Here is a 26,145-nt window from a genome sequence, read left to right as displayed (position 1 = left end):
GGGGTGAGACCTCTTGTCCAGTATTCCCTTTATGCTAAGATCATTTCCTTGGTAAGAAGAGAGAGCTGCTGCAGGTGTGTTAGAGGTGTCTAAATCACTGTATTGATATTACATGTATTTCTAAATCAACTCAAGAGCTTATGGGAGGTATTCATTTTTAGTGTTCATATAGCAAAATACAGTACAGTATATGGTACAGTATTTAGCTATCAAATTGCTCTCAGTGTATGCCAGAAAACAGAATCAAAGCCAAAGCATTTTACTTTGAATAATAATAAGAAATAAATAACATCTTTTTTCCAATCACATCAATGGCCTCCAAGAATCAATCTCTTCCAACCCAAAGAATCAAAATTTTCAATCACAGGTAAACAACACATTACAGTACAGGTGGTTTACATAAAGAGGACCCCCCCTATTGAAGAGACTAAGGGGGAGATTACCATGTTGTACACCATCTACAACACCTGTATGAACTAAACACCTCATAGGAAAGGACAAATCGTACAATTAACGTTACTAGTCTTAGCTACAGTATTTCCCCATGAACACGGTCGCACGTAATGATGAATGCAAAAGAGACTCCTGCCATATCTTCACAACCGATTAGCTAATGACGTGAAGCAATAGTCGGTGATATTTTCTGATAACTTACATCCAACATACTACCCAGCCTCATAACTCTCCAACATACTACTGTAAATTGCCCCATGATAACACTCTCCAACATACTAACCTGCCTCATAACATTCGGCTAAATTAGATACAGGTACAACAAATCAAGTAACAGGTAGCTACAGTACTCACCTTAGTATCTTTTGCATAGTACAGCTTGTGTCCCTTGAGTTTAAAATATCGTTTACGCCACCGCTGAAATGACGAGGTCTGTTTCATCAGGAAGCCTTCTTTAATGGAAACCTGCAAAAGAGAAAGGATATAATGTACTCAGAGGTTGGTGTGGGAAAGAGAAAGAGAGAGAAGAGAATAAGAGAAGGAGAGAACGAGAAAGAGAGAAAAATCATACTGTATCTTAAAATGAAGTAAAATCACAAAATCACAACAATTAAATTTTAAACGATGAATTCAATATACAGAAGGTACAGATCTTTCATCTCCATAGTCTTTCTAATCTGAAGAATTTTTCTAGGATAGAGAACTACAAAATTATGACGTAATCGAACATGTGAACATAGAGCCAGCCTGTAGCCCATGTGCTTAAACCTTAGGAACAGTGTAGGAGAGTCTCCCATGCATATTTCTAATCCAGTCGTACTGTCTCCAACCTCTATACAGTACTCTGCAAGGATTACTTTTGTACACTTTATACATATACATTTTGCTCACAAAAACATGAGCTACTACCGGCAACCACAAATACATTCTACAGGAGTGAATAGGGATACAGTGTCTAAAAATAATACACAAGTAGTACAGTAATATATATACATAGAGCAATAAGAAAAGACAGGAAATGAATGACAATACTGTATCCCTGGATCTAGTCTACTTTCTATGCACCAAGCTATTCTGAAGGACTGAGCTCTCCACTCACCTTTATCCATTGTTGCCTCCACCTACAAGGACCCATTGCTTGGCGGCACAACAAATTCATTGGTGTCCCTAGAGACTGGGTAAACACACATGTACCCTGGTCAACATTAGCTCATTACCCATCCCATGGGTCAGATGTGTCCTTAAGTTTATTTTCTCCCATCAGTATATCCCTACAGTACTCTTTACCTCAAACAACCTACAAACTCTCTACAGTAAACTCTAAAACTATATTGCAAACACATTAATTTACAGATTAATGTACAGGGGTACAGTACTTTAAAACAGTGTTCTGAAAATCTTGCATAAAAAATTATCCAAAAAATCAACCCTTTCCATTCAAACAATATATTTAAGTCAAAGTACAGTAATTATACACTAAGATAATGAAGCTAAAACACATCAAAATAGCTTAGCTTAGTTGAAGGAAACAAGAGTCCCAGAAGTGGTGCTGTTTATATCACCAACAGCTCAGTTTAAAGGGTAGATCTGAGGAAGAACATTGAGCCCTATAAAAATTTACTCCCAGCTAAGGAAGGAAAGGGAAACACATTTAACTGCCTTTGTGTAGTGGCAGCACCATCCTCATGAGTCCTACTGTCAAGATTACTGTACTGTATACTAACAGTTGACCTCATGAAGGTTAGGTACATAATGTTGAGGAGCACACACTTTCCCCACTTAATATAACGATGATGTGAACTCCATACAATAGAGAAACAGTTCACACCAAGATGAACTTCACTTGTTATAATATATTCACAGGACAAAGAATAAGAAATTGGTGTGCTTCACAGTTTTTTACCAATTTCCATTTACTGTATTAACTACCATGTTTGCAAGTAAACTTTCAACCATAGATTAGTTCTCAAAAAGATGAGATCACAAATTTTTTATACAAAAAATAAATAAAAAAGGAAACCGTTAAACTAACTTCCATGTCTGCGGCCAGACCTTTCATAAAAGAACTGTAAATAAGTTTCAACAGTTATGGCACTTCTGACAGATGATGCCAAAGACATCAGCAATACTACGGCACGGTAAGCAGGTACCGCACTGTCCCCGATTCAGAGGTTTGTGGATGCTGATAAGCAGATCATGAAAGACTTGGCAGCATTCTATGAGTACAACTCAATGCTAACTTGCTTAGAGAAGCCAATACTGGCATTATGAAGGTTGCGGTGTCTGACTTATGAAAGTGCATTGGAAAAAGCAATGATGCAGCAGGCTAAACCCTGCAAAGGTGCTGCTACCCTGATTTAAGTACTGTACTGTACAAGGTATATCAACCCCTGGACACTTACTTCCACTGTGCAGCTCACAAGCTGAACCTGTGTGTGTGGTGAGCACCTGCAATCAGCATCTTTGGAGAACGGGCAAGGTTTTGAAGTCTCTCTCCAAAGTGAAAAAACAGAAAGAATTATGCCCTGGTTAAAAAAATGAATAAAAAAAATTGCTGAATATATCCCAGACAAGGTGGGTTGGGCACCTGGACCTCATTCTACACATCCATAGACAATACTGTATCACACCACGTCAAGCTTTCAATTCCTGTTTACTATGGTGGCTTAACATTAATGATGGACTATAGCACAACCAACTAAATCTAAAAAACTTAAACTACAGTACAGTACTATAATAGTGTACTGCACTTGACACAGTTCTCATGGGTAAACTACATAGCTTCAGTACTTTTCACAGAAACTGCAAAGAAGAAAAGGAGTCTCTCAACTATAGGCCTGAGCACTCGTAGTACAGTACAGTGTATCAGTAATATTCAAGTTTAGCATCATGTGGCAGTGCTCCTTTACTGATAAAAATCAGACATTTAGAGATACAGTACTGTAGTTACTGTTATTTACTAGAAGTCACGGAACATGTAAACATTAACAGAGGATCATATATTTTAACTTCTCTGTGAGCCTAACTTTTTTTCAGCCAAAACCAAAATGTTATCATATTTTTTTCTTCTACGAAAAAAGAATAAATACTTAATTACCACAAAAGTTATCACCAGTACAGCACAGTACAGTACCTACTGTATGTCAAGTTTTCCTATAGTAACCATTCTTACGTTCATGTTAGGTTGTTTTTATAGTCATTAACAATGGCTAGTAGCCCTCGAGTCACCCTAAGGTATCACTGTTTACTGGTGGTGACACTTCAAAGACAATACACAAGAAGAATTTACACTTATTCATTTATGCTTTTCCATGAGAAATTTACCAAATTGTTTGCTTTAATGTATGGAGAGTAAATCTAATGATGGAGCATTGAAAAACAACTTCAAGTGTCCTCCATGCCTTGGGTGAATGACACCAAACCATCACTGAAATAAAATGCAGTATATATCTGACTTTGGTAGGAATAAACATGGGGGTCCTGGCAGTTCTCAGTGGGTCCTGGCAGTTCTCAGTGGGTCCTGGCAGTTCTCAGTGGGTCCTGCCAGTTCTCAGTGGGTCCTGGCAGTACATAGTGTGTCCTGGTATTACTCAGTATATTCTAGTAGTATTCTGTGGGTCCTGGCAGTATTTAGTAGATCCTGGGTAGTACTCAGTGTGTCCTGGCAGTACTCTGTGGTTCCTGGCAGTATTTAGTAAGTCTTGTGTAGTACTCAGTGAGTCCTGGTAGTACTCAGTGTATCATATATGACATAAACTATTATCAAACACCCAGACTATATCACCCTCATCAAACACCCAGACTATATCACCATCATCAAACACCCAGACTATATCACCCTCATCAAACACCCAGACTATATCACCCTCATCAAACACCTAGACTATATCACCCTCATCAAACACCCAGACTATATCACCCTCATCAAACACCCAGACTATATCACCAAACACCCAGACTATATCACCAAACACCCAGACTATATCATCAAACACCCAGACTATACCACCCCTCATGTCATCAAACACCCAGACTATATCAACAAACACCCAGACTATATATCAAACACCCAGACTATAATACCCTCATCAAACACCCAGACTATATCACCCTCATCAAACACTCCAGACTATATCATCAAACACCCAGACTATATCACCCTCATCAAACACCCAGACTATATCACATCAAACACCCAGACTATATCACCAAACACCCAGACTATATCACCAAACACCCAGACTATATCACCCTCATCAAACACCCAGACTATATCACCCTCACCAAACACCCAGACTATATCATCAAACACCCAGACTATATCACCCTCATCAAACACCCAGACTATATCACCCTCACCAAACACCCAGACTATATCATCAAACACCCAGACTATATCACCATCATCAAACACCCAGACTATATCACCATTATCTTGTCATGTAGCAACAGTTAATATTTCGTTACCCCACTGGAATACACTCCTGAAAGACTATATGAAATAACGTTACCACTTCTTACAGACATCCTAACAGTTGCCACACTTACTTTAACTCGTGAATAGTTGAGTATTTAAACACGACCAACCATGTTTCTACCTCAAGGGATTCCATTGTTTTTATTTGATTTTTGTATCCATTACAACCTCACTATTGGTAATTCTTTGGTTAATTGTATGTTAGTTTGTTAAATCAGTTAATCATTCAGTAAGATGTTCATACATAACAATAAGAGAACGGAACATAAGCGATTGGCGACACCCTCTCACTCACGCTTATCCCAGTCTACTTACACTACATTTTATTTCTTTGTTAGTTGAAATTCTCCTGTGGAAAGATTTAGCAGGTTCAGTTTCACCCTCACTCTCAGAGGAATCCCCCTCGGCGTAAGCCCCTGTAGGTTTTCCCGGCACACTAGCATGAAGCTCACTTCCCCCCGTCGCCATATTTACACTGTCAAGTTAGTGGTGGTGTTGCCATAGTAGCCACGCGAGAGTGTCTGGCAATAATATGAGTCTCCCGGAAGCTCTGTCTTTTTACTGTAACTGACAGGTGGTTTCCGGGTAGTTAGACCACAGTATAGTGGATATTATCGAACTAAGACGATAAATGGATAATACCGAAGTTGAATGTTTGAGTAAACTATTGTGAATTAAAATAACTGGAAATACTTTTGCAGTTACGCAAAATACTACTGCACAAATGCATAAGAAAATAATATACTGTGTGTACCACTTCTTTATCAAGCAAAGTGTTTGTTCGTGAGTCTTGACAGAAACACCATGATTTTTCCCGATGCATGTAATTAGTGTCATACAAGCCAGTCCAGAATACTGAGTGTGATGTGATGCCTTATCACAAAAGGAGACATTTCCGGGTATATAACACTGGGGGTGCGTAATTTTGTTTCCCCTTTCAGGAACTCGCCAGAATATGGTAATCATTATTGATATCTTTTCTCTCTAGGAACAGCAGTTTACTTTTATCCTCTTCGCCATTGATCGGCAAGATTCTTCAATGGTGGGGCAGTTGATGTTATTGATCAAGAGGCAATTGTGTTAAGGTTATGGTCTTAATAATAAAGCCGAAGGCAATGGGCCGGAAAATTTATGTTTTTGAGGGATAAGAAGGGCAGAAATAATCCGAATAAAAATCAGTCACTAAATCGATGAGGTTGCTGAAAAAATGACTAAGAGAAGGTGTTTAGTTTTTAGACTGATCTTTACATTACTTTCTCCTCTTCGCCACCTGACAGTCTAATAGCTAGTAGGGTGGTCAGTCTGTTTTGATCGTTATTACTCTTGACAAATATTGGGCAAGACTACGAGCTCTTAAATGTGTGGGTTTTTTTTTTCGCTGGGATTAGCCCACCCGGTTACTGACCCACATCGGGTCCTGGAGGGCGAAAATGTAATAATAATAATAATAATAATAATAATAAAAATAATAATAATAATAATGATAATAATAATTTATGTGCCAGTGTTAATCAAGTCTTGATTTGAACTCGCATTTCGTGCTATTTCAACATTCTCCAAAAAGTTACCCCTGCCAGTTTTCAGTACTGACAGTTTCTTTAACTTCCTATTAGTGACGAAGAGAAGTAAAATCAAATAATCTCTAAAGGGCATCCAACTCCAGATACCGGTATGTATGTAATCTGAGTGAGTAGTGTCGTTTGAAGTGCTTATACATTCTTGTTAGATCGCCCTCTATCCACCTACAGTATAAACTAGGTAAGTGAAGATATTTTTATGTCCATACAAGTAAAGGCGCCTGAGTGCTAATACAGTACTTAATTTGGTGGCTCTCTGGACGTTCGAAATCAAATGGTAGTCTTGTGTAACGCGGACCATCTGAAGGATCTTCGTTTAAGTCCAGTAGTGCTCAATTCAGCTGATCATTAATAGTTATGACAATTTCAAATCGAAACTTTTCCTTTCCAGTTAGCCAGCCAGTGGACGTGAGCCATCATATCTACTAATGCCTCAGTGATAGTCCCCCACTAGCTCAGATACATTAAAGAATCCACATGTCTACAGTACTTACCATGGCAGTTCACGGTTGAAAAAACTACACGAATCGCTTTTGCTAAGGAACGTATTTTTTCGGCCAAATTAAAAACTAAACGCTTGTAGTTAAATCCAGGGTTATGTGAATTCCGTTAGAGTATTTGCATATTGACCATAAACTGTATTTATCATCACTGTCAGCACTACACTTTAGTTCTGGTAAGAAATCTTTGCTAATGGCTTTGACTTTAGGCCTTATTTAATATCAAGTTATCGATTACGGCACACCTCCGAAAGCGCCCGAGGGTGATTCTACACTAACAAAACTAACAGTGGGGAATATAGAGGATGCAGGAAACCCCAATGTAGATAGGACAAAATACAAGTCACAGTACCATTTTACAGTAAGTTACCTTTGTCCGGCTTCATTTCATTGCTTCCATTTGTGGGAGGGGCTTCTATGTAGATGTCATCTCCTTGAAATATATGACTGGGAGACTCTTTCTCTATCCTGAAGTGACTGAAGGGTACCAGTCAGTCAGGGAAAGAACGAACGCGAGATACAGAAGCCAGTAACCGGGGTCTTGTGGTTCATTTAATTAAGGGCCAACTCATTTCCGGTGTAACAGGCCAATTTACAACCCCTGGCCACCTAATATTCTGAATTTTAACTGGCTTATTATTGTCTCCTTTGGAAAGGCGCCACAGACTGACTTTAGTTAATAATCTAACCTAACGTAACCAAACCCTAGGTGCCTAAATATCAGGTGACCCTCACCAATGATCAGCTTACTTGCCCGGGTAGTTGGTCTATTATTTGTTACTTAACGTTTATCGTTCAGTGTCAGTACAGCAGAAAATCGGAGTACCAGGAGAAAACCTGTGACGTTTTTGGTAGTCACACTGAATAACACCCTTCTATCGTGTGACCCGGGCTGGGGATTGAACCCAGGACATATTCACGAGTGATGGCGCAATCTTTTCTTCTTTATCCTCTTCACCACTAATCGGCTCGTTAGCCGCATGGGCGATCGATCACGTCTCTGTTACGCAATGTTGGCAAGTACTGGGCATGCACCGGCTCCTGAATGTACCTGAACCTGCTCCAGTGTTGGTCAAGTCTGGTCTTGAAAGACCTCACACTCGGTGCCGTCATAACACCTTCTGGTAGATTGTTCCAAGAGTTCACAACTCTCACTCCGAAAAAGTTTGCCCTCACAGTTTTCTGGACCTGCGGTTTCTTCAATCTTGAATTGTGACCCATTGTGGGGCGAGCGTCCGCCAGCTTCAAGTAAGGACACTCGACTGAGTAGTGCCCCCTGAGATGCTAATTACACCTCAATTAGGTCGCCCCTTGCCCGTCTGCAGTATAAGCTAGGCAAGTTCAGGCGCTCCAATCTCTCAGGGTAGTCGAGGTGCCGAAGTGCAGGCACCAGTCTGGTGGCCCTCCTTTGAACATTTTCAACCAACTGACAGTCCCTAGCATATCTTGGGGACCAGACGGGGTGACAGTACTCCAGATGGGGAAGCACTTCACTCTTGAAGATCGTTACGAGGACGGACTGTAATGGTCATGATAAGAGCTAACCTGAAAACCTTAAGGATTCATATTACGCTCAAACGTCCACAAAACCTTCCGAGTCCCCCAGTGGAAACGTCCCCCGTTTTCTCTGTTTCCCCCGCCTTTGTCTATGGGAGCAGACGCTGTATGCTGGGACCTGTTGCCATCCATTCCTTTGTAATCAATTTAATTTTGCTTTCGATAGCTGAGTCAGAGCATTGTTAGTGAAGATAATAGTAGAGAATGAAAATGAGTTCATAGTCTCAATTTCAACGTCAGAGGGTACCGTAAATTAATTCATTGGAATAGGAGTAGCTGGACTCCCTGGCCTAGTTTGAGTGAGGGCGCCGCGGGCATTTTAACCGTTAGTAAGTGCCCGTCCCTTCATCCATACAGGTATGCCATTCCACGCTGTGTTGTAATTTGCCCTTCTTTAAGTGATTTGACCCAATTAATAGTTGATTGTGCAAGTGTTACAGTAACGTAGTTGATATGCTCTGAGTAAAGTCATATTTACGTCTTTAACGTCCCCTGAAACGTGTTGTTGTTGTCACCAGTTAGTAAGTGCCCGTCCCTTCATCCATACAGGTCCCTAACGCAGCCTAGGCCGTGTCTGTAGGGTGGATGTTGTATCCACTATGTCTGGGGACATGTCCGAGGTCCAGTAGGATCAGTTACCTTCGTGAGACCCGGCCGTCAGACACTTCAGACCACCTATAGCCCCCATAGCTGGCTCGTCTGGCCCTAACGCTCGGTCCACGAGGTGACCCCGGACCACCAAGCCACACACCACTACCAGCCCCCATCATTGGTGGATGAGTGTCTACCTCAGTAGGGCTATATTTGTGTGGTGGAATTAACCCACTGGGATCTCCAGAGTTCGTCGGATAGTACTCCATGGTGGCTGGACCCCATGGCTGTTGCTTGAGTATCACTCCTGACGACTGAGTGTTGTAGTGGCAGTTGCTCTAGTATGTATGGTGCTAAGTGACTATCCTAGTTGTGCTATTGAGTATGTCCACCCAGTAGGGTTGGAAGGGTATTGAATATGTCCACCCAGTAATGGTGTGAGTATGTTGAGCCTGAGGGCCTAGTAATAGATTTCGTCTGTTAGTACAAACCAATTCTTTCTTCTAATTTCATATTCATGTTTAAATAAACTTTGTATTTGTATAATTGTGTATATTATTTACCTACAGTATTTACCGTTATTTCTTCCCTATTGCTTGATACTATCATTACACCTACCCACGAGCCTCCTATCGTCACGCTACCAATGGTGATATATAAGAGTAAAAGGAATTGTTACTGGCACACAGGCCCTCATGAAGGGTGGCAGTAGCAGCCCTCATAAATGGTGGCACTTCAAGCCCTCATAGGACCGTTTAGATATCTTAACGACCTTCTTATAAGACCATTTATTTGCCTGATTTACCTTCTCGCAATGGCCCGAGAACTTCAGCTCATTGTCAATATACACACCTAGGTCCTTCTCACATTTAGTCTCAAATAGTGCAGTTTCTTCATCCCGATGGGACATATGATACGCCTCCTTACCGTTGGTACGCCCCAGGTGCATCCTCTTACACTTCGTGACATTGAATCTCAGCAGCCATTTCTTCGACCATTCTTGGAGCTCACAGAGGTCCTTCTGCAGCTCTTCACAGTCCGCATAGTTGTTGATTTCCCGAAATAACTTGGCGTCATCGACAAACATTTCTATGGAGGAGTGTACAACACCAGGCATGTCATTTGTGAAACAAACAGACAGCAGTGGGCCCAATACACTGCCCTGTGGTACCCTGCTTGTGACAGGTATAGATGATGATTTCGTGCCACACACTGCTTGTGGTCATGTAGAAAGTCTTCTATCCAGGAGAGGACATTTCCCCGAATTTCGTACCCTTCCAGTTTGATTTTCAGCCTTTCATGGGGTACACTGTCGAAAGCCTTGGCAAAATCTAGGTATATATTGTCGATATTACCACCCCGTTCCAGAATATGGGACCAAATATCCAATACCTTGAGCAATGTGTTAAGCAGGAGCACCCCGGCATAAAACCGTGTTGGAAACCATACCCTCCTCGTTTGTAATAATGAGGTCTAGTGGCTTGGGTGTTTGCTCCCCTCTGTAGTATGTGTCGGGTCTCTAACATGTTGGAACAGAAAATTATCTCTCAGAGTTTCAACAAAAAGAGTAGCAGGGTTATTCAAGTCATTTGGGGGTGAACTCGTTTCTCCAGTCGATGTCGCCAAAGTTAAAGTCCCCCATGATAAGGAGGTGGCTAGGGTTGAGCATCGCCGCGTTGTCTATTTTTTTTATTATTATTTACAAATTTTACAATTTACATATATACTGTATACATATTACATATTAACATATTTGTAAGTGAAATATTTGGATGACTTTTCTTTTAAAATACACCTGATCATCTATTTATTATAATATATCCTGCCTTTAATAAAGGCTATAGTCTCCTTAACATTATAATTTTCTTTCCTACTTAACCACATACAGTAAATGTAATCTGACATTAGCATGATCATTGTATTCTTATCCTTATTATCACTACAGTTAATATTAAACATTAAGAAATGTAGAAATAATTTGCTATTGACATTGCAGACTGTATTCAGGAGATTTTTAAACCATTTAATTATCTCTTTGTTATGGAAACAGAAGTAAAATACATGTAATGGATATTCTACCTCACCACATCTTACACAACTATCATCTTGTTTTATGTTTAACATTTTTAGTCTCTGATTTGTTGGTAGAGTTTCATGAATAAACCTATATATGAAGCCTCTCTGGTGAGGATCCATATATTTACAAGTAATATTTTCCCAAATAAAAGGCCATTTAAACAGCGGATACTTTTCTTCAACTGCAGGTTTTGTCCATATTAACATATTGTATACATCTTTATTCTTGACATTTGGAAAGTTATGATGCCTTGCTAACCTTCTTAGAGTATTGATCGCAATACTATAATAAGGTGGAGACAAGTAGGAAACATTATCCGTAGGTTTCATTTCTAATAGATAGCTGGTCCTTATACTTGTATAATATGGAGTTAAAGATTTCCTCTTTTCATGGTCTGAAGCAATTTTTATGAAAGTTGTACATAATATAGCAGCTGCTTTACAAAACACATTAACTACGCCAATACCACCTTGTTTGACAGGTATATACAGAGTTTGTCTTTTAATTTGCTGGTACATACCACTCCATATGTATTTAAAAATACATCGAGTCAATTTTCTGTGAGTACATTTTATTTAATGGAAACGTTGTCTATTAAGGCTCTTAAGTTCCTTTGATTTAGTGGGCCACAGTTTGGGGATCTGTAGAGACACTCGACGAGAGGGTCCCCCCCCCCCCCTTTAATTTAATTTTACACCACTTGGACTCTTCAAAAACATCCTCTCCCTGTACCCTCGCCTGGCTGGCTCTAAGGTCTTGCCTAGCATAGATAACCACACCCCTCTTGTAAGTCTCTTGAGAAAGGTTTGTAAATCAGCCATATCCAGCAATACTGAACACACATTCCTCTGGGTCGATTCTTCTGTTCTTGTACAACAGTTCTACAACCCCTACAATATCTGGTTGGTGTACCTTCAGTAGTGTTTCAAACTCCTCTCTCTTATCAAGGAATGTGTCAGTATTACTGTACATTACAGTACATTCAAGCCAGAATTTGTTCTCGGTCGCGTCTCTGCTCCAAGTAGTACCCCATTCTCAGAAGCTGCAGCATTTGCTAAGTACACTGTATTTTGCAAACCAAAACCAATTGATCCAAATTAAATAATATGTCAATCATTTGATATGATCTAATAATAGTTTGATGTAATAAGTTTAGTTTCATTTTGTGATTTACTTTATCAACAATTTAATAATAAAGAAAGCCAGTGTTAAAATTATACAACAAACGGAACCTCTGAACTAAATAAGTTTTAGATGAAACCTAAGAACAAAATCTACTTAAAATAATACTAATTTACTGTAATTTATAATATAATCCCAAATTAATTTATTTTTATGGTAAATAAACCTAACTAAACTGAAATAAAAATTTTATGTTCTTCGAGGTAATTTGCGTAACATTGTCTTGTCTCGGTCGGCCACCATTATCAACAACATTTGAGTTTGTCGCCAAGGTGGAACAAACTTTTCCTATTTGTTTTCATAATCATTCCCTAATTTTATGAGGAATAATATTGCAATTTTAATTTATTTGATATCATAGCTAAAATATCACACGTGGGTGTAGTTAAACTGGATAGAGAGGTCATAGGATGGATGGGTGTTTTATAGATATATATATATTGTTAGTTGGTAGTGTAGTGAACTGGCCAATGGTTGTACATCTGTTCAAAGTTTTGTGGTTCTGTGTGATGTATTTTGTCTGTGCTGTTCTTGTCCGTCTTATGAACTTTGGGATACAGGATAATGTGTCACCCTCCCCCAATCCATGTGTCCCCTGCCCAAGTGTCCCCAAGTCGATGTGGGTAATACTCGAGGACACTCCCTCAAGAAGCAGCAACATTATGAAAAAAAATACATTAGATAATTTATTTCTTACCTAAAGAATATTCTGAAAGAAGTTGAGAAATTCAAAATTTGTTCATTATTATTTGCATTGTCACACCGTTCTCTGTTAGAAAGTCAAAAATATATTTTTCTAGTGTATTTGTGTGTGTTTAGACCGAATATTACCTTCATTTCTGGCAGAAATTAGCCTTTTTTTTCGATTTTTTTCCATTGGACGTTTTCCGAAAAAAATCATGGTAAAATGCACCAAAAAACACTAGAAAAAAACAACAACAACCTAACCTAACCGAACCTACTCTCACCATATGATGGAATCACCTATTTCTGACCTTATTGGCCTGGTTCTTGTTCGTCGTTGCATTCTGGGATTCTTACTCGACGCCACATATGTTGGTCTTTGCGATATTTACATTCAGTCTTGCTCTTAGTACACTTTACTGAGGTTGGAAGAACACCATGCGATCGAAAAAATGCAATTGTTTCTAGGTTTTTTTTCCAAAAACTCGCAATCAGTTCCATATACTTTAAGTGACACCCATCACAGACTTCTATGGTTGGAACTGAACTTGAATATCAAAATATGAGAGACCCAAAATAAAATTCGAATTTGACTGGGCCAAATATACAGTACCGCAAATTAAACCCAAAATCATTTTAATTGGTTCCAAAAGCAAAAACACTTTTGATTGGCTGCGTGACATGTATGGGAACGCATGCTCATGATGATTTATGAAGGACACACGCAGTGTTGGAGGTGAGGCAGGCGATAATGGAGGAAGATTAATGGAAGAAAATAGAGAAAATTTTAGATATGCTATCTCCGTTATTATACATTTCCGCCGGTAATGTAATCGATGAAAATTATCTTATAATTAGACGTCTTATTCGAATATGATAATAGATTAGTGGTAGGAATGAACGGTGTGTAAACGCAATAATACCAAGGTAACAGTATATGGAAGGGTCTCTGGGTAGTGTCAGTTGGTCATTGGGAAATAATTGTCAACAGATGAAGCACAAATGTAGTGTCTTCAGGTGATGGAAAGTGTTTGCTATGAACAAAATCCTGTTAAAAATTACAAAAATGAAAGTTAAGAAAGTTGGAAATCCTTCACCTGTAGAAATTATTGTAAAGTTGCAGGGCTCTTAGGGCACAGCACAGCACAGTATATTATAGTATAACCGTCAATTTGTCTCCCTATATAGCTGGTCCACAAGTACCCCTGTCTGGTCATTCTGCCCGCTGGTTATTCTGTACCAAGTTGTTCCATTTAAATACTCCATCATGATATCGTGAATTAATGGTCTTAAGCAATACACAAACAGTACAGGTTGGGGTCAGTGGTTTGCGATTCATATACAGGTACAGTACAGGTATTCTGATAAATGCCCTTTTTGACTGTAAGGCTCACAAATATCCTTTACTCTGTCTGCTATATTATTTTCGTTGTTTTAATAGCTCAGGTATCAACAAGTGAGGGCAACTATGGATAGTTTTGTACAGTCTTGTAACCATTTATGCTCTCCTGTACTGAATTATGAATGAGAGTATAAAGTGATATACAATGGTGAATGCTAAATTTGAAAACCTCCATCATGCAGTGAAGTGTCAAGGGACTTTATGCGCTATAACGTTTGTATTCCAGATGGATGACACATGCAGCACCAATGAGGCTGACTCTTTGAATGTTGAAGTCAATGTGGAACTGGAGAAACAGAAGTTCCAACTTCTAGCACAACTTGATGAGGTGTTAGGATTGCCGCCACCCAGTTCCTGTGATATAGTGTTGGCTGAGGAGGAGGATCAATCTGCACAACAATTGGTGAAACTGAAACTGGAGAGGAGTTCAGGTTCTAATAGCAAAAATGAACTATTTGATGAAAAAGAAAGGAGTTTAGAGATTAGCTCTTCAATGATACCCGGGGAAAAGTTGCAGAAAGGTGTAGGAAATAGTAGCAGTTTAAAGGCAGCTGAAACAAGTCCTTCTAAAGTTACCTATTTAGAATATGATAAAGGAAGAAATACAGGAATAGAGATAGAAGCCGGTAATGAAGAGGCGGTGCAAGAAGAGGAAGGCTACAGCCACCAGCCATTAATGACATATAACTTTACTTCTCCGATGATGGCACTAAATTATGAAGAGGAGTTCAGTATCCCAGAGGATAACTTCACTAAAGGTTGTAAATGGTTAGTTTTAAACATTGATTTTATACACGATCAGTTGAAGTGAGTTTTATTATTGTTTTAAAGCTTATAGATTTGTTGGTGTCTAAAGTGAGTTGCCTAGTCCCAACTCGCTTATGAAGTGAAATATCCAGGTTCAGTCCTTTAATCCTCCTTGATGTGAATAAATTAAAAAATCATAGTACAGTACTTACAATCTGTTGTCGTGTTTTCTTTAAAGGTCACCAGATGGCTCCTGTCTCCTGGTTGGGAGTGATGATAAAAAATTGCGCCTTCTGAATCTACCAACACCAGTCATTCAGGGAGACTTTCAGAGTAAGGATTTTTTGTCTGATATATTGTACGAGTGATATAGATTATTTATAGCAGTGATGACAAAGTATTGAGCTGTATATAGTAAAGAGAATTTTACACAATGGTTGGAACACAGACCAACAGACAAGTCCTTTTATTATTATAGTACTGTATATACAGAACTGCTACATTCTAATGACTGTATCAGTTAATGCTCCCTCAATACATGTATTTTCTTGTACAATACATTATGGCTAGTACAGTACGGTATATACCATTTCTGGAAATTACTGTATCATGTCTTCTTGAGATTCTCACCTCTCTCTGTAGTGTTCTCCAAACTGTACTATTTACTGAATCTTTACTTCATAAAATTGTGAGAAATATTGGAAATCATGTTATCATTCAACTTGTTTCACTGGTATAATTCATCTTTCTTATTTTATCTTGGATCTAAAACCAGCCATGCAGTTTATTGTTACTTTTACTGTATTAATGGGATGTTCTTCTCTAAATGTCTGCCTTTCTTTATGTTTGTTTGTTGTGAGTGTCAAGGACAGGATTGGTGTTAAGTTAAGCTGAGTAGAATATGTATAGGTCATGCCAGAGCTTTAGAGGGGCAGGATAAGGTACCTCTCTTGTTTGATGGTTCAGCTGTAGAATGAATCTTTTAACATTTCTTGATGGTCTGTCTTGTTTATAATTTTAAAACTGGATTTATGGTTACAGGAGAATCATGGTTTATGGGGGAGTGTGAACAATACTCAAAGGCTGCTATCACCATCCAAGAGAAGGAATTATTATACGATTACACATGGTATCCTCTCATGCAGTCCAGTGATTCTCGCACATGCTGGTAGGTGTAATGACCCTCTCTTGCTTACATCCTTTTATTGATATTATTATTATTACAGTATTATTATTATTATTATTATTATTATTATTATTATTATTATTATTATTATTATATACAATACACAACACTTGCATTAATTCAGGGATTATATTATGTTCTGGCTGTTCTTCTCAGTCTTTATTGAGATTTGTAAAAATGATTGAAACACTGGATATTCTTCGTGCTTATATTTCAGTTTTGCCTCGACGTGTAGAGATCAACCAGTCCACTTATGGGATGCATGGACTGGTTGCCTCATCTGTAGTTATCATTCATATGACCAGTAAGTACAGTACTAGATTAGCAAGATTTAGTCCATTATTAAATGCTTTTTATATGGATGTACAGTCACCCATAAGAGTCTTTTTGTGTCTCCTCCCGAACCACAAATCCTGAGAACGAGACTCGTGAATCTGAAGCATTTATGGACAGAATGATGCATCAGTGTCTACTGCTTAGGGTTCACAAGTCTAAATCTCGGGATTCGCGAAATGGCAGGAGAGACGATAGGACTATTGTGGGTGACTGTACATTTGGGAAACTCATTTATCATATTATTTAGTTCAATTTTGGGACTATAACAATTATGTGTGTGTCTAAGGTTAAGAAAACTCCAAACTTCAGCCATTTTAACTGGGGCAAGAATGATTTTAATTTGATGCTAATTGTATGTTGTGTGTAAACCATCTTGGTGTTAATGCTTCATTGCATTACTCCACTTTTACTGATTAAAACCATTACATGTACAGTATTGTACCTTGATCCTCCTCGTGTTACAAGATGTCCCAGCTTATCATTGGAAACTGATTCTTTTACAGAACATAAATAATTTTTCCTGTAATAGAATAGGGGAATGTGCTTCTGTTTTGTTTGTTTTTTCTCAAGCAGCATCATACCATCTTAGGAATTCCAGTTTTGTTTCTTTTCTAATTATTTTTCTTGTCTTCTTGATACTAGGCATTGTACTGAAACTTGAACTACACATTTTGGAGACATGATGTTGGGGTATACTGTTTAATGCTTTAGATGCACTGAACAGCAAAGAATCTTATGTTTTGCCTTTAAGCACAAGCATAAGCATGGATGTGTAAACAAGGACTTAGGTGGAAACACTGCATGTTTGTGCACTCTGTGTCACAAAGTAGGTACATGCTGACCGAAGATGGCCAATGACATAAAAAGCAAACTTCTTGATGCCAAACGGATATCGTCTCTAGTTCATTAGCAACTTAATTATGAAAGAACAGTAAACAGGGTGACTCCTGTATTTTAAATTCCTTATTTCACACCCTGTCAACCTTTTTTTATTTTTTTTAAGTTTCGTTAACTTGACACAGAAATTTCATTTCATAACTGGCATATAAGGGCAGTACAGTATTATGGTGGAAGCTACAGTATTATTTAGTCCTGGTGTTTCCTGTACCCTAACTTTCATTTTCCTATTGCTTAATAGATTCCCAGTGGGACATAACACCCATGTAGAAATGAAGATTTACTGTAGTAACTTTGTCAGAAAAGGTTGAAATAAACAGTAAGAGTAAATGTGAGATGGCAGGTTAAGATGTTAGCAGCTTTCTTGTACTGCACTTTTTATTCCCTAATAAGGCACAAGACTTGCTCTGCTTCATTGCCCCTATTGTACCAGTTTAAGGCTCAAGGTCTGATGTCATTTTGTGTACATGTGTGCATTGTTGATGTGATTCACCAAGAAGAAGAAAGAAAAGATGAAATTTACAGAGATGTGCAAAGATTGTGATGTAAGAATAATATTGTTCTGGGGTCATCATGTTAGGTGTGTAGGGAGAATAAATATAATTTACGGTACAGTATAGTGTGTCAAATTATTCTCTTAAGATTACATTGACTTACTTATGTTCGATTTGTATTTAACAGTCTTGACCAGGTGGTAGCAGCTTACTGTGTTGGGTTTAATGAGGATGGATCACAACTTCTCTGTGGCTTCAACAAGTGTATTCGTGTTTTCGACACCAATCGGCCCGGCAGATACTTTAGCAAAATAGAAAGTGCGTGGGTAGCCTGGAATAAGCTCTGTATAATTCTGTGTACTATAAATATGTAACTATCTCATTTGTTTGTGGTTGTCCTGTGTAATGTTTCACTTTAGTAAATTTAATTATGTTTAATTTCTTCACAGTACCTTCAGTTTGGTTGACTTGTGTAATATAATGTCATAGTAATTTTTGGTTAACTTTTATATCATGAATCATCTTACTGTGGTTGACTTGTGAATAGTTTATCCTGGTAACTAGTAATGGATATTTTATGGAGTACGCTTTGTGTCTAGTGTAGAATTTTATATCATCTGATCTCTCGCAGTCAGATTTCCTTTGGCATTATTTAGAGCTGCTATTGTACCTCAGACAGCATGCTCATTTCAGTCATAATCTCCTGTTCTCAGTTTTCAATTATATTTTTGTCTTTTAAGTAAAAATATTGTATAAAGTAACTGATTTTGAGAGAGTTTTCTAAATGCAGTAATTTCTGTACCTTGCATGGATTAACTTGCCACAAATATTTCTTTCACTGATTGTATAAATGCAGCCCTTCTTTTTATAAATCATTTCATCTCATACCTTTCACGTTTAACCCTGAGATAAATCATGAAGATCGGTCCACAGACAATGAATTGATGCTTATTGCAAAGAAAACTAGAAATTAAAATACTCACACTGATGGAGCATCTTTTAAACAATACACCAGGAAAGTATATAAGATAGAACTAAATACTGTACTGTACAATAAACCCTTGATTGATAGTGGTTAGGCTCCTGGAAAACTCTGCACAAAGTAAATCCATGTAAACAGAATACTACTGTACCTTGGTTACATGGGAAATAGGGGGGTCGGTTTCAGACTCGTTTGGTCCTCATGGCTGACTACAGGAAAGGTTGGTGTTATTAGGTGGTTAATATATGTAGACATAACATATGACAGTATAGATAAATGTCCCCCATCATTCCAATTCTCTTCTAAAGATGCTTTTCTTTGTATTTTCATTGTATTTTACAAGAAGTAACCTTTCTATTGATACCTCACTTGCCAATCTAAAACTAAGAACAAAAATATCTTTATCAAAACAAGGAAGGTCAACTGTTGAAATTTACTCCCACATGAGAGACATCATCATCATTGTTGTGTGTTAGTCATGATTTCCTTGTGGCATAGTGTTCCAGTTACCATCTGGCAAATTTAAAGCAGGTTTTACAGCTCGATACCCTTGCTATTGCCAACCCACTTTGACAAGAACTAACTTTTGTTATTTTTATTCCAGGTCAGTCAGGTATAATCTCATGCTTGGCCTTTAACCCACCGTTGCCAAGTGTCTTTGCTGCTGGCACTTACCTCGGCACTATAGGTCAGTGAACAGTGTTTTCAAGGGTTTTTAAATTTTACAGATGTGTTTTCAGTTACCACACATTTATCACAGGTGTTCAGACACCACAGATTTTTACAAGTTTTCTGATACTGAAGATTATTCACATGTTTTCAGGCCACCAAGAATACCTGTATGTTACAAGCTTTTAGGCCACAAAATGTTTACATTTTTAGACACCACAAATGTTTTACATGCAATACTTTTAGACATCCCCATCATGCTGTAGAATAAGGCGGATATTTTCAGGATTCTAAATAAGACTTCATTTACAATGATAAATTATATCTATTTTGGAAATTAATTTATGTAAATAAGACTTTGTAAAAGAATTTTGTTTGTAAATTGATTGAATTAAGCAGGCTTCTCTATACCTGACAGCTACCATTAGTAATGTGAATATTTTCTCTCATAATTGGCAGGCCTTTATAATCTAAATGGCAATAATCATTTTTGCCAGTTAGAGGGATGCCCATCTGGGGTTACCCATGTCCAGTTTTCTGCAGATGGTACAAAACTTTTCTCAGGAACCCGAAAGGTAACTTATATTTGTGTGTGAGTTCAGGCATGTGTGATTTTTTTTAGCTGATGCAAACTTGTGATGATTTTTATATAATCCATATTCACAATGTCCACATTTAGCCTCTAGAAATATTAAAGTAAGGTAGCTAGCATTTAATGAGAGCATTAGCTCACTCCCCCACAATACCCAGAACATTCTAAAAGGGAGATTAGAAGCTGGTGCTGCCTCAGACTGCAGAGAGATTACTGTATTAACTTGTTTGTTCACCTCCATTTTATGATTTAGTTAATTATAAATTTAATCATGCAATTTTTTATTTCAAAAGTCTGGGTAGCTGTGTTGTGCTGATATTCTCTTGTTTTATTTTTCCTTCTAGAATAATGAAATTTGGTGCTGGGACATGAGAAATCCTGGAAAGCTATTATGTGCCTATGAACGAGAAGTTTCAACTAACCAAAGAATATATTTTGACTTGGAACCACAGCATAGTAGATTTCTAATATCAGGTAAGCATTAAGTTTATCTCTTAGAAAAAGACAATATGCTATTTTTCCCATAATGTGCACTATTTGTAGAGCAAGTGGGTTATCATTCTCTCTCTAGCTGCATACTGCATAGCTGTCCATAGTCATCTGCACCATTGATACAGAGAGAGTATGAACCTAACCTAAACTAACCATGCTCAGTTTAAGATAGGATTAGTTCCTCATTTTTCTCTCTTACAATTTACCATAATCTACTGGCATTGAGGGAAAAGGCCTTAGTGGCTATTTCACCATTTGAACAATCGTGTCTGCAGTAGTGCTTTGTGATGACCTATCATAACAGTTCTAGTTGTGTAGGTACAAGGTATCCAATAATTTAAAATTATAGTATATTATGGTTCCCCACATTTGCTTTTTTGGAAATCCTTATATTATTATTATTATTATTATTATTATTATTATTATTATTATTATTATTATTATTCAGTGTTTGAGAATATTTACAAAATTAAGTTGGGATTAACTTGTGACAGGAAATACCAAAGGTGAAGTGTTAAAATGGGATCTGGAGGAACACGGTATCAATGAAACTACGAAGTATGGATACACCCATATTGTCCATCAGCCTTCATCATCTTTCACTGCCCACAGAGACTGCACCAATGGAATAAGGTATGTAATGGCTGGATAAGTTAACACAAATTGTACAAGGATAGATTCAGTAAAGTCATTGTCAGATTTTTGTCCAGCCATCACATTGAAACTTATGGAATCCTAATCCACATTCCAACAATCATCAGCTTGAATAAGACATTGAAACTTAAGTCTATGTTGGTAGATCTTCATCATCTATATCAGAAATGTGTTTGTTACAATCACCCTCAGCCTTGACTAGAGACAAAAGATAAGTAAAATGTCTTAGAGGAGTGTATGAACAAGAAAGGCGTTTGCATGCTGTATATGATGTGTCGAATTGTCAGGAAATAGGTTATAAAATATCTGTTAACGCTCATAGGAGCGTTATTGGTTTGTTGCTGGAGAAATAAACCCTCAACGTTGACTCGTACCATATAATTCGGTCAAAACCTGTCAAAGAACAATTCACATATAACAAATGCTGTTATCTCAGGACACAGTATGAATAATACAATCAATATACAGTACATAGCCTGTTAATATCTTAAATATAACTCATGTTACATCTGTTGATACTATAATGAGACAGAACACAATGAGAGGAGATGATTACACATATAAGTAAGAATAGAGAGTAAAGATAGGAAACTTGGTAGCGTGGCCAGGATGTTATTTACTCAGCGTCAATAAGCTTATCTTATCTCGTATGTCAATACACATATATTACTTCTTAAAGGGACAACTTGTTAAACACCTCTTCGATACAACTATTTATTAATTCACTCAGTGACATGGACACATTAATATCACTATTATATCGGGGTACTAACACATTATGTTTTACGTTACTCGACACTGACTCTCGGACACACCTGAATGAATACACTTCCCACAGTAGGTAACTCACTCTAGGAATCGTTCTGATAAGACTCACGTGTACCCTGACGTAGGCCCAGTGGATGCTTGGCTGGGCTGCCTCCTATGGGAGGCTTCTGCTTAGCTGGGGTCTGGTCGGGAAGTCCCCCTCCCGACCTGGGGAGAGGACAAGCATGACTCTGAGAATCTCCAGAGTAATGTTCGAATGTTCGAATGGCAACCAGAATCAGAATGATAATCCCAATGGAATGATAATTATGATGATAATGCCCGTGGACGGGACTGTAGGGCCTTTATATGGGGTCGGCCCAGCTGGCTTCTGACCTCTAACCAATTATCACTAAACTGGTTTGATCTGGATAGCTGTGTGCAGGTGTGGTCCTGCCCAGGTGTCTTGGTTAGGTGAGGTTGTAGGTCACCCGGCTAACTCAGTCATTAGCGGGCGAGGTCAAGTCCCTAGGGTCGACCTGAGGTGTGTCAACCCGGAATGTGGTGGTACCATGAGGTCTGTAGTGTACTTGCTGTTATATGTGACATAATTCTGGGCTGTAAGCTTTGGTCTGACAATCAATAATTACAATACATCAGGAGACAAGTTGTATAATATCAAATTACAGCACATAAATATACTTATTAAAGTTATTTAGAGTTTGTATTTACGTTTTAGGGTCTTGGGTTTGACCAGCTTGTTGTTTTTTCTGCAAGAATTGGTAGACTACTGTGAGCAATTGCCACCCAATCGCAGCCCGAGGCGAGGGCCATCTGTTTCATATTAGACACGTCAACAAACACGTTGTCAGCACTGCCTCTCTTCTCACCCTCTCTCTCTCTCTCCTGTTTATCTTACTGTGGTGGTAACAGTACCGGTAGACATATTTGGCTTTTAAGATAATCAGATGTTTATTATATTATTTTCCAACTAACTACCAAAAACTATGATAATGTAACTGGATGATTAAAGTCAATTAAAGTCAGCGAAACAATTAATTGGCAATTTAAAATTTTTGGCAGGTCTTATTATCAGGTTAGGTTAGGTTATGTGAAGAAAAAAAGGATTGTATGCTGCTATTAGAAATAGGAGAGGCATACAGTCAACCCTCACTTTACGCGGTCCCCTGCCGAAACAGGAATGCTCACATTCCGCGGTGCATGTACCCCTTTACGCGGAGAGCGGCTGGCAAGCCGCGCCATTTTTTGATCCAAACCTCCCGCCATCTCTCCCTCCCTCTCCCGTCATCCGCCATGTTGTGTAAGCGGCGCGAGCATGGTGTGCACAAGGTCGCCCAGTCGTCAAAACATTACCGAGTTCTTCACCCGCCACCCACCACAGCCGGCCCAAGTCAGTGATAGTGATAATTATAGTGAGGATATGGACTTATATGGACTTTGAGGGGTTTGACAAAGAGGCCCTGCAAGCCTCTGTGGTGGATAGTGATACAAGTGATACAGGTGAGGGCCAATTAATCTGCCCTCTGCCTCGGAACCAACCGCCCATCCCCGTGTGCCCAGCCATCTTTTCTACTAATGTAAGTGTTAAAAAACCTAATATTATTGATATTTCTCTTAATTATTAATTGTGTGTGCATACCATCATAAAGTTAGGATAATATTTTTACTACAACATAGTTGTGTGTTGTCAAAAAGTGGAGTTTGGGGGTCGGCCCGGTCTCTATTTCAATTAATCCCATATGTTATGTTGTTCACTTTACGTGTTTCTCACTTTCCGCGGTACCCTGTGGGTTGAATTAACTGCGTAAAGTGAGGGTTGACTGTACATTATAAATAAGTATTTTCTCATGATATCTTGTTAATTTTATTTTTGTCATTAATTTAGTGATTTTTTTCCCCTCTTGCAGCATAAATCCATATTGTCCCATCATAGCCACTAGTTCTGGACAGCGACATTTTCCAGAACCAGTATCAGAATATGAATCGGATTCCAGTTCTGAAAGTGATGTCCCAAAACCATTGTTTACCCGTCAAAAGATAGTCCGAGAGAGTACAGTCAAGTTGTGGTGGATTCGAGGATTTTGATGTATAAGTGACCCTACGTTATGAAATTCCCAGGCTAAGGAGAAACTCATATACTGTACAGGTAATGACTTATGTTGTAATTCGTGCCAGCCTGTAAAGCAGTTGCTACTGCACTAAATTATGAAAAGTTCAAATACTTCTAATTTCAGAGTAGCCAAGCTAAAATTTGCTCCTAGTCAACTTACAAAGGAGTTTCATTATTTTTTTGGTTTAATAATAAGAATAAAATTTCTTTCTTTAGATGTTACCGGGAATTTACGTAACCAGTGATTTCACGCAATCCCTAAAATTCCTAGGGATTTCAATAAATCCCTGGTTTGAAGGGCCGGGGATTTCACGTAATTACATGAACTTACTAAAATTTTTAGGGATTTCTTGAAATCACTGGTTACACAAATTTTTTTGGTAACATTTATACATGTGTATATATACTGTACAGTGGTCCCTCGGTTAACGAATTACCTTCCATAAGAATCTTCACTTAGGTTAACGAATTCCTTACGAATTTTTCCCAACATGTTTTCGCTTGCTTTCGGCTGCTCACCAGCTGTAGTATTAGTCCGCCAATACAGTAATCGGTTCTAGGGCTTAAATTCGTTACCATTTGAGTAAATATCAAGAAGGTTGTACTATTCAATAATTTTAAAAGTTTTATATTAAATTTTTTAGTCATTTTAACAATTATTGAATATAATTGAAGTACGGGAAACTAGTTTTTAGCTCGCCAAGCAGTCACTCAACACACCAAGCTTAGCGTCAGTTTGTGTATCCGTTCAGTGGAGGGAACATCTTGTTTGAGACTCTTGAACATAAACTCTTTTTCATGGAAGGTGACTCACCTTCCAAGAAACGGTAAAATCCTTCTCCTCCACCCCCATTTCCTTCTCTTCTCCCTTCTCCTCCTCCACCTCCCACTTCAAATTCACATCAGCATCATCATCCAGGAGCCTTCTACATACACACCGAAAAGTAAGTGTACTTTACTGCATTTTTTTTTTTGTACTTTAGGTAATTTTCCGTGAGCTGGAACCAATTAACCAAAAACCCATTGAAACAATGGTTTCGGTTAACGAACAACCTTCTGGAACGAATTGTGTTCGTTAACCGAGGGACCACTGTATACTGTTGTTGGCGTCCCCTCCTCCTCTAACATGGATGATTTGAACTGGTGGAGGTTATATGCTATTGGAAAAACATTTTGTTGCTATGTTTCTGAGTCTTAGTCCTGGGTATAAATAAATTTTGGTAAGCAGAGGTTCTTGGGTGGAATATCAAGGGCCCTGTAGGCTAATGAACCAGGTTTGGGGATGGTGAGTACATATTATACACATACATTGTATTTCATTGTGTAGTCTAACTTATTAATACAGAATAGGGTCATTGGTACCTTGGTTGTAACAAAATGTTTTGTGTATGAGATAATTTGTGTTTATGGGAGTCCAGACATAAATATTGTATTGTACAGAACATACATAAAACTTATGGTTCATGATCCTAACGGTCCAGTGCCACCCATGTGATGTCATTCTTTAGTTTTTAAGATTCTCATGTTTGCTGAACTGTTATCCAAAGGTGTGCAAAGTATATATTTTGTATTCTACTTGTGTAAGAGGGCGAGATATTTAACCCCTACACTATGGGATAGCCACTTAATATTTTATTTGGCTAACACCAGATGCTTTTAGTCAGTTCAGAGGGCACCTGTACGGCATTACTTCTTCAGTGATCACCCTGTTGCCTCCT

At 38.3% G+C, this 26,145-nt stretch overlaps 2 protein-coding genes across 5 annotated transcripts in view; one reads left to right on the top strand and one right to left on the bottom strand.

Annotated features, from left to right (window-relative positions):
• Positions 1-5,407, bottom strand: part of LOC121864180 (diacylglycerol kinase eta-like) — a 68,788-nt gene extending 63,381 nt beyond the window's left edge. For 3 of the 4 annotated variants that reach the window (XM_042363180.1, XM_042363183.1, XM_042363181.1), the window contains exons 1-2: positions 5,246-5,407; positions 808-918 (exon numbers count right to left, since the gene is read on the bottom strand). In XM_042363180.1, the coding sequence (XP_042219114.1) occupies positions 808-918; positions 5,246-5,398 (264 nt within the window). In that variant the 5' untranslated portion in view covers positions 5,399-5,407. Of the gene's footprint in view, positions 1-807; positions 919-1,552; positions 2,041-2,855; positions 4,429-5,245 lie in introns of those variants that run through there. The other variant, XM_042363182.1, reaches the window with a different exon arrangement.
• Positions 5,408-12,649: 7,242 nt separating this feature from the next.
• Positions 12,650-24,918, top strand: LOC121864179 (telomerase Cajal body protein 1-like). The gene is made up of 11 exons (XM_042363179.1): positions 12,650-12,686; positions 14,727-15,268; positions 15,486-15,580; positions 16,289-16,415; positions 16,651-16,737; positions 18,348-18,478; positions 19,747-19,830; positions 20,271-20,386; positions 20,748-20,877; positions 21,390-21,528; positions 24,225-24,918. The coding sequence occupies exons 2-11, from the start codon at positions 14,727-14,729 to the stop codon at positions 24,400-24,402; spliced, it is 1,629 nt and encodes a 542-aa protein (XP_042219113.1). The 5' UTR covers positions 12,650-12,686; the 3' UTR covers positions 24,403-24,918.
• Positions 24,919-26,145: the final 1,227 nt, after the last annotated feature.

This window comes from Homarus americanus, unplaced genomic scaffold, assembly GCF_018991925.1.
Source record: "Homarus americanus isolate GMGI-L3 unplaced genomic scaffold, GMGI_Hamer_2.0 scaffold26351, whole genome shotgun sequence".
NCBI lineage: Eukaryota > Metazoa > Arthropoda > Malacostraca > Decapoda > Nephropidae > Homarus > Homarus americanus.
The sequence above is the reverse complement of the archived record's forward strand: the minus strand, read 5'-3'. Positions and strand labels throughout refer to the sequence as shown.

Excerpts from the sequence above, each read along its gene's own strand:
- LOC121864179 (XM_042363179.1), top strand. The coding sequence starts at position 14,727 with ATGGATGACACATGCAGCACCAATGAGGCTGACTCTTTGAATGTTGAA. Across the intron at positions 16,416-16,650 it reads AGTGATTCTCGCACATGCTG|TTTTGCCTCGACGTGTAGAG; the intron begins GTAGGTGTAATG and ends CTTATATTTCAG. Across the intron at positions 16,738-18,347 it reads AGTTATCATTCATATGACCA|TCTTGACCAGGTGGTAGCAG; the intron begins GTAAGTACAGTA and ends TGTATTTAACAG.